General features: G+C 40.8%; 1 protein-coding gene across 3 annotated transcripts in view; it reads right to left on the reverse strand.

The window, feature by feature from the left end:
- The window catches only part of LOC104830123 (chromosome unknown open reading frame, human C10orf76), a 122,849-nt gene that overhangs the window by 83,323 nt on the left and 30,398 nt on the right, over positions 1 to 9,128 (reverse strand). For all 3 annotated transcript variants that reach the window (XM_010564849.1, XM_010564848.1, XM_010564850.1), the window contains 3 exons: positions 8,338 to 8,407; positions 6,717 to 6,777; positions 3,801 to 3,889 (listed from right to left, as the gene is read on the reverse strand). In XM_010564849.1, the coding sequence (XP_010563151.1) occupies positions 3,801 to 3,889; positions 6,717 to 6,777; positions 8,338 to 8,407 (220 nt within the window). The remainder of the gene's footprint in view (positions 1 to 3,800; positions 3,890 to 6,716; positions 6,778 to 8,337; positions 8,408 to 9,128) is intronic.

Below are 9,128 nucleotides of genomic sequence, written 5' to 3' on the forward strand. Positions count from 1 at the left end.
AGCACCTTCCATCACTCAAGTGCTGTACAAACTAGTTAGAGTTCAACAATTAAAACCCAAACCCTGCCTTAATGACCAGCAAAATCAACCTCATTTTCACATGACAAGGAGCAGAACTTAAGAAAAACATTAGGCATAACATGCTATTTCTGAGAGCAGGGAACTTGTTGTTACTGAGTAAAGTTTCCTTATCAGCTCTACCTTACACTTGACATTCAATAAATCAGTGTTTAAAAAGTATAAGGTACCTGGCGTAACAGTCCAGGAGATTTCCAATTGGCCAAAATGTCAGTAAGGGAACAGGTCAACAAAATCATATCCACTTAACGGTTTCTGACCTTGGCCTAATTTCTAGGCTAGTGACCAGTAATGGTACACTGTCACAGAAGAAAAACCTGAAGATTTTCTTCAGCACTCAAAAAGGAAGAGCTACCACAGATGATTGTACTGAAGCTAATAATCTGCTGAAAAGGTCCATTAAAGAGGAACCAAGATCAAGAGGCATCTCTGGATGTGAATGTCTGGTCCACCTATCAGTAACTGCGCTTGGTAATCATTTTCACAGGCTAATCAAATTACAATTGCTTTTCACTCTCCAGCACTCTTTCCAGGATATTCCAGAATCTAGCTCCACTAGTGATCTGATATTTATTTTCAGACTACTTTTAGCTAGAGCCAGCTTATACATACTACTTTTGCCACCTACAGATCTTCCTTCCTGTCAGTCCTGCTTCCAGCTCTCAAACCCCTGCATCATTCTCTGTCCGCTAAACATTTTTGGTAATCTGGTCAGCACAGCTAGAGATTTTATATTGTATTGAGTGCCAAGGTCCTGGCCCCTTAACTTAGTATGAAGGAATTGATCTAATAACGAAGCTAAGGCTGAATCACAACAAAAGACTCAGTAACAATATTGCTCTTCCTTAAGCTCAGATGTTGACAAAGGAAGTCCAACAGAAGTTAAGATCATACGTATGCAATGTGCCACATAGTGGCATATCCAAAAAACTATAAAGTATTACAGACTGCACAAACAGCCTGATATGTGTCCTGAGAGATGCCAAACACCGGGCTCCGCTGCTTTTCTCTGCAATCATTGCAACTTAAAATCAAAAAAGGAAATGCAGAAACTCTCAAAGTGCTGCTGGCCTTCCATACTGAAGACAAAGCACCCACAAAGGAAGAGCATCTATCCATCAGATGACACACGAGTGGCTTTCCTTAATTAGAGACTAGCTAACATTAGAATCGGCAAGTGAACAGAAGGCTCCACACATTGCTACTGCTTCCACCTACCACCTTTATCTCAGTTCCTCCACACCCTATACCGACTACCTACCCCACAGCATTCCCTTTGTCTTCTTCTCCCACTCAATTTTCTGCCTGAAATGACTCTTCTCCTTTCATGTGCCAGGCAGAATTCTCTCCCCTTCTTTCAATACTTCCTTACACCAATTACCTCCAGCGTCTTTGTTCCACTCAGCTCTGTTGGGGGGCTTCCCTTGCTATTATCCATGCTGCACAACAGGGGCATTGCTTCAGTCATCACACACCTTGTCATTCAAGAAGACAAGTGTGGGCTTGAAGACCTTCTGTAAAGCACACCTGATGGGGCAACCTGAGATCTCAGACCTTACAGTGAATAGCTGCTCCCTTTTAGTTATCACTGCTGGATGAACAGCTAATTCTTCAATCCAAAATAAAAGCCCAAAGGGGAATATACTCACATAAAGGATAGAAATGAATTCAGAAGTCCTTGTGCTCTGGTTTGGAATCGTCTGTCAGATAGATCAAGACCAGAAAAATAGCCATTCTTTCACATCCAGGGCAGCAGCATTCTGGGTAATCAAAGAGCAGCCTTGACAGCGGTAAGAGTTAATTATGAAATACAGCTCAAGTTAGGGCTGGCAATTAGCATTTAGTCTGCCACATATAGCGCTCTAGAAGTACACACCTGGAGCAGCCAGGATGTGCCCTTTTGCAGGTGCACATACCATTCAACCCAGGGCCTCCCAGCCTCTATGAATCACCTAGCAGCTACTGAAGAATCTCTCTGTTCACCTCAACACACTATAAGAAAAAAATTTGAAACGTTCTTACTGTAATTTACTCCCGCATGAGAGGATCTTCCTAAACATGCAGAAATCTATAGTAAGCATGGAGCTCTTCAGTGTGCAGGCATTCCAGGTCCTTCACAGAAACCTGACCAGAGTGCTTTTTACTTTACTGCTTTGCTTTTGAAGTATGTGCAGTACTTAATACTTCTGAGGCACTTTACATTTCCAAAGCACTAGACAAACACCAGCTAATTAGAGACAGCTAAAAAGAATATCCCATGATACTGAATCTCAGCGTGTAGCAAGGATTATTCTCCCTCCCACCCCCTCAAATAGGGAAAGTTAAGGATTGAAAGATGCCTAAAAGTGTGCTCTCTGAACTGTGGAATATTTGAGACTTCCATACTGCCAGTGTGCAGGAAAGACCCAGCTCAGCCTGGCCAAATAGGAATGCATCTGGTTCACTGGTAACTGCTGAGAAGGTACCACACACACTGTCAGATGCAATTTCGATTCACAATAGATGTCCACACTGCACATGGTGTTCTCCTGAACCAGCACTACACTGCAACTGTGCCTCTAGGGGCTCTGTTCAGAAGAAAACAACCAAAAAGAAATCACTAATCCCTTAATTAGCAGCACCCACTTCACCTTCTACAAGAATAATTTAAGAAGTCTGAACAGGCCACATGTCACACAAGGTGAAAATTTAATAACTGAAAGTGACTCAGATTGTTGGTTCATTTCTCTGTACGTACACTCAGCTGTGCAAAGCTACTGAAGGGAAGTACTCAGTGTTAATTGAGAGCAGCTTCACAAACCACTCATCAGCACCTTTTTCAAAAGTCATCCTCTCTCAGATTTCTGATGGAGTTGCATTACACCAGCCAAGTCACTGATCCTAGGTCTCAAGCACAGCTCCAGGAACACACAATTAGGACCACGTTCCCTTGAATTTTCATAAACCTCTTGTTTAAGCCACAACAGCTAAGGGATTAACTGTACTTTCCTAGCTGAGCTACTTCACTGCTTGCAAGATAATAACAGAAGCACACACCACATCCACAGAAGAAGCCTGTTAGGTCTCATCATCCATTCTGCTGACCCCTTCCTCAGACCTCCCACACAATGATTGCTTCATAAAACAGTCTTACAAAGCTATGTCCACTAGATTATGAGTCAAACCCCATAATACTCATCTATCTCAGGATACCAGTGGCATGAACCAGGCCATCTATTGTCAATGCAAAGGTCAGAGTTAAAAGCCTCTCTTCCTTCCCGCTGACATTTCTAGGTTGCTCTCTTCAGAAGGAGCTGCACGCACTACTCTGTGTATCCATGTCTTATAGTAAAAAGGAAAAGTAAGGTCCATCTCCCTTTACCCAAGAGCCTACCTCCTTTCTACTCACAAATAACAGAGAGAAACACTACTGCATAAAACATAACTCCATTTCTCCAATCAGGTGAAGAGGGACTCAGGTAATAAAACAGAAAAACAAAGACATCTGGATACCATGGTGATCATGGCCAGACAAGAAAGTAAATTAGCTACCATTATGATAATGATCTGACTTTCCAAAAGAGGTAATTTGCACATAGCAACTAAGAAGCAAAATAAAGATGCTTTAACAGAATTGCCACTTGCTATTTAAGCCTGTAGCAATGGAACAAGCAGTCATGGCCACCAAACAGCCACACACTCTGGGCTTTTCATACTTTGCATCTGCAGAGACAGTCAAATACCTGACCAGAGCTCCCTCCAGGTGTAATGAAGCCTCACTCTGCATTTCTTCTGGTAGCACAGCAGCTTGTGCACAATCTGAATGCACCGTCTGGAAAACAGAGGGCAAAGGATGGATTACATTGCATTTCCCAGCAATTCTACATCAAACCTGGAAACGTCTCTGAAATCAGCAGCAGGGAAATAGACAAACTCAAAGCCTATCAGAGGAGGATGAGGCTCATGGTTTTGGACTCTAAGGGGAAGCAACACTCGCAAGAAAGAACCAGACGAGACAAGAGAAAGGGGCCTGTATGCTAGTTTAAGCTCAACATGATTGGATCAACTACAAATGCAAGTTTGTTGTTTATATTTAATTCTTTCCACTCTTTGCTACCCTTACCTGAGGGCCTCAAAAGGTCCAAAAAAGGAGTTACTTAACTTGCAGGCTCCATATGTACGAGATGCTGCGCTCAGATTTTGTAAAATCTGGACACAATGGAGCCTTTCAGTTTCTTTGGCCCAAATGATGAGGCTAAAGGAAATGACAGAGTCAAACAAACTGCAGGATTTTTAGTTTGACTGAGGCACGCAGTTTAATTATAGAAAAAAAGACATTTCCATCAATTTTTCCAGCCTCCTTAAACAAATAATTTAAGTATGAACTTTGGAATGATCAAGCAATACACCTACAAGCTGTAAAATCCCCCAACATATAGCTAGTATACTTGTTCAGTCTCCAAATCCTGTAGGTCTCCATAGCATCTAGTGTTTATACAAACTCTTAGGTGCACAAACATTCTTCACAAATAACATCAGAACTAAATATACAATATAATTAGCAAATTCTCTAGCATTAGCTATCATTAAGGACAAGACAAAAAATATATACAAATTTGAACGTTAGACCAAGCTATTTTTATTTATTGACATTTAGAAAAAACAGAAGGAAGACTTTGAAAAAAAGAAATTCTTTTCCCCAAATCCCTATTTCTCAAAAACACATTATCTCATTAATATCAACATCCCTCTGAAAAGACACTGCTGAAAGACACTACACATCAGACAAACACAGAGAAATCAAATTTTAAAAATTTGCATGGAAGTTACTCAAAATGGGATGAAGAGTTCAAAATAAGGCTTTAAAAAGCCTTAAGAAATAAAATGGAGAAGGTATACATTATTCTTTTCAGACTCTTAGATGATCCCAAAAATAGCACGATGGGGTAAGGATTGAAACTGATTTTAAGACAAATAAAGGTAAAACCATTTTAATAGCTGAGCATCACTTTAAGTGCTGTATGTCTTCACATCAGGAACAGCAATTGCTCTGGGAAGGGACCTGCTATTTCTGATGTTACTGGTACCAGACAATGCCCAGTACCTTTCCACCTACGTATTTGCTTGGCTGCAAGACTAAAATTGGCCTCCACAAAAAAAAAAACTATTTAAGGCACTGACCAGAGAGAACCTGCCAAGAGCTAAAACATTTCTTTGTAATTACAACAGCTGTTAATGCAAAATACTCTGCAAACATATCTCAGCATTGAAACCTTGTGGTTGTATACAGTAGCATACAGCTTTCTGGGTGAAATCAAGGCATGGAAAAAAAGGGATGAGGAGGGGCATAACAATCCTAGCACCCCTGCCTAAGGAGCCAGGGCACCAGCTACCAGCCTACAGACTCCCAAACCACACTGCTTTAGTTGTGAAACTGCTTTAGTTATGAAGTTATCCATCCTGGTAGGGTGTCTCTGTTTTTTAGCTTTCTGCTGAGTATTCATAATACACATAATGGACAAAAAACACCCTTGGTCAAAGCAACCTGGATTTCTGTTTTAAATATTAATATGCCCTCCCTTGAGCCGCTTCATATTGTCACCTTTTAAATGTATTGCCGAGAAGTATGACACTATTTGTGCATTCAGAACACCCACTTTGCAATAACTGTGTCTGCTATGGGATGGTTTCAGACAGCAGTGTAGTGAAAGGACTGCACAAACATGCCAAAATGAATGGATACAGATGTCCACTGATGGTTGCTACTGCTCATTATTTTCACTCTCAGGGGGTTTCTAGATGTGACCTTACATTTGAGCCCAAGCATTTCACACCTTTCTTGTGAAATTCCAATGCACTACACCCATCTACAACTACTTCTCTAACTGTCATTAAAAAAAAAATTTCTCACACTCATAAGTGAACTGTACAACCCTTTCAAAGGCACTGTAGTTGCAGGGTTATTTGGGCAAAATCAGAACATGCTGAAAAGTTACCTTAGGCGAAAACAGCCTATGTATCTTTATCTCTTCTACAGAATATAGTGCTGTTCAAGCCTTGGGGAAATTCAGTACTGTACAGTCAGAGCAAAGCCAATGATCTGCCTAAATCCTATTTCTGCCCTCCAGGCTAAAGCAGAACAAAGCATTCTAGGGGCCTCCTGGGACACATGGAGTGCTCTTGTGTAGCCCTGTCCTCTTCTCTCCTTTTCCCCATTGCTGGGTTTTACCCTTTGCTGCCTAGCAGGCTATTTCAGGCTTAAACCTCTCCCCTGCTGTCCACATTGCCTTCCAGGTCTCACGTCAGTCATCCTTGGTTTTTCAAAACTGTCTTTTCAGTTTCTAGACCAAGATTCAACTTCTGGAAGTAGGGATTCTTGCAATGACTGCTATTATGAAACTTCTTGCAGATTGAAAAGCTCTTTGTATTTGATCAAGTAGATTAGGAAATTGGCCTGAAAGGTGGAAATTCATTTTGCTTTCAGTTGTCTGGCACACAGAGCATTTTAGAAGTAGAAAAAGTTGCTGGAAGAGTTCATGAAAAGCCATCCTGCTCCCCCCATCAACCACAGTGTTATTTCAGCCAGAAGATTGCTCTGACTAGAATCCACCCAAATTCAAACTTCAAACAAAATCACGAGTCACCTCACAGATACTTACATGTAGAGATCCATGGGAAATTCTTTCATCATGTGTGTTACAATGAACTCAACCATTAAATCTGACAGAAAAGAAAATTATAAAAGTAAGTATTGAGCTAGCTATAGTTAACTTCTAGTAGACAACAATGAGGAAGTCAAACTACCCTGCCTACCTACCTCTACCAGACGATAGTCCAACTTAGATGAGAGAAATTTCCCTTTTTTTTGTTGTTGTTGTTCACTTTAAAGAGAATTAGACATTCTCTGCAATTAAAAAAAAACCTACTGGAAACTGAGGGCATGTAGTGTAATTTGCTTTGAGGCACTTCTTCCCCATATGCTTTTCCCCACTATTAGTCAAATAAAGAATACACCACAAATTCTGATGCTTAGAATTGCTCTCATATTTCAAAGCCTTGTCACTAATGGAAAATTCCATTGAGAAGCACATTTTAGAAAAATCATTCCTACCAGAAACAATGTACAGCCTAGATGTTTAGAGAGAAGAGAATGTAGAGAACACCTAATTTTTCCCCTAAAATAAATTCTGAAGCAAGTAAACCTAGTGTGATCTCAACACAGACTAAGCTTCTGCTTAAGGCTCATTCAGGGGAAAAAAAAAAAAAGTTAAAAAAAAGGTTAAAAAAAAGGGAGAATGCCTCTTTAACATTTTAGGGCTCCCAGTGTGAGGATAAGAGGCAAAGAGTAGAGAAATACAATTGAAAGAGCTAAGTTACTATCGTTCAGCTAATAAACATGAGCTGAATGTGTGTGTGCTCTCTGCCCAACACAACTTCAGCATAAAAATGCTTAACCCATGCCAGTGGTAACAATTGTGAGATGTAACTTCCTAGGGTACTAATAGCCCAGCAATATGATTCAATAGTGATTAAAAACAATCTAGGGAAAGAGTGCCTGAAAACCGGTAAGTCCAGAAAGATTTTTTTTTTATGCAGCACTTGTATCTTGGCTTCAAAAATCACCTGTTTGAAAATGCTGTTTTCCATATGGAAAGACTGTTTCCATATCATCAAGCGTAAGAGTCATTCAGGGATTCAGGCTCTGTCCATTTCTGTACCCATTTATGCTTTTGGCCTCAACAGCAACAAGTGTCAGAATCTAATCATATGCTGCATGAAAAGCTTTCAACTGAGCCTCCATATCCACATGCAAAACCTAGCTACTGACATTCCTATTGGGTTTTTTGCTCAGAAAAGGTTAAATGCTGAGAAAACACCTTCCCCCAACATACATCTGTCCTTTCTGTAGGTTTGCCCTCATTCTATCATCTAGAAAGTACTTGTAACCGACTGTTACTACACTCACCTAAAACTCTAAATTTATCGACTGCCCTCCCTATTGTTACTTATTCAGGTAAAGGAGACCAACAGGCTTCTGCAAAACTTACTGTAAATGTATATAGGATTTCTTGCTACAGAACAGCAATCTTGGCTTTAATTTCTCTGTGAGGCAGGCAGATATAGAGATGGACAGTCTATCGCTGGAAATATCTTCAGTACCTAACTGCCCTCCTTTTAAGTCCATCCACCGCTCCCCTTAATCCACAAATCTCATACTTCTATTGCAGAAAAAAGATGCTTCAGGAACCACAAGCACACACGTACTCTAACAATACTCACCAAGCACCGCACACACCAGCGGGCGACAGGGCAGGTTCTTGTCTGCTGCTTTCTTCCTATGTCTCATTGGCTTCAAACACACAAAGATGAAAAGAAGTCAGCAGAAGCCTGAAGTGACATTCTGTGTATTACTGTATTTTTCATGCAAATGGTACCATCAGCATAGGCTTCCCTTTGTCCTTCTCCAACTGCTATCTCACCTATATTAATCCTAAAAGCCATGGCTAGAGCAAAATTATGCCTGTTTTTCAGCATGCTGACCACTGGGTTTTTGTTCTTCTAGCTGTGTAACTGGAGGGCACTGTTATATCATGGGTGCGGGGGGGGGGGGCAGAAAAATCACACAGTAATTCCTCCCCCTTGGTTAACATACTGATTTGCTCCTGACCCAGAAGTCTGATCTGCATTCTTAACAGCGTGTGCAGTATAAAATGGCTTTGGTCTTTATTGTAAGAGACCAGAAAGGCTAATTGAATGGTGTCATGGTTTAGCCCCAGCCAGCAACTAAGCACCACGCAGCCACTCACTCACTTCCCCCCCACCCAGTGGGATGGGGGAGAGACTCGGGAGGGGAAAAAAAGTAAAACTTGTGGGTTGAGATAAAAACAGTTTAATAGGACAGAAAGAAAGAAAATAATAATTATAATAGTAACAATAATAAAATGACAATAATAATAATAATAATAAAAGAATGGGAATATACAAAATAAGTGATGGCCAATGCAATTGTTCACCACTCACCGACTGATGCCCACTTAGTTCCCAAGCAGCGATCTGCCCCGCCCCCCCCC

This window comes from Haliaeetus leucocephalus, unplaced genomic scaffold (assembly GCF_000737465.1).
Source record: "Haliaeetus leucocephalus isolate CR32 unplaced genomic scaffold, Haliaeetus_leucocephalus-4.0 Scaffold184, whole genome shotgun sequence".
NCBI classification, from domain to species: domain Eukaryota; kingdom Metazoa; phylum Chordata; class Aves; order Accipitriformes; family Accipitridae; genus Haliaeetus; species Haliaeetus leucocephalus.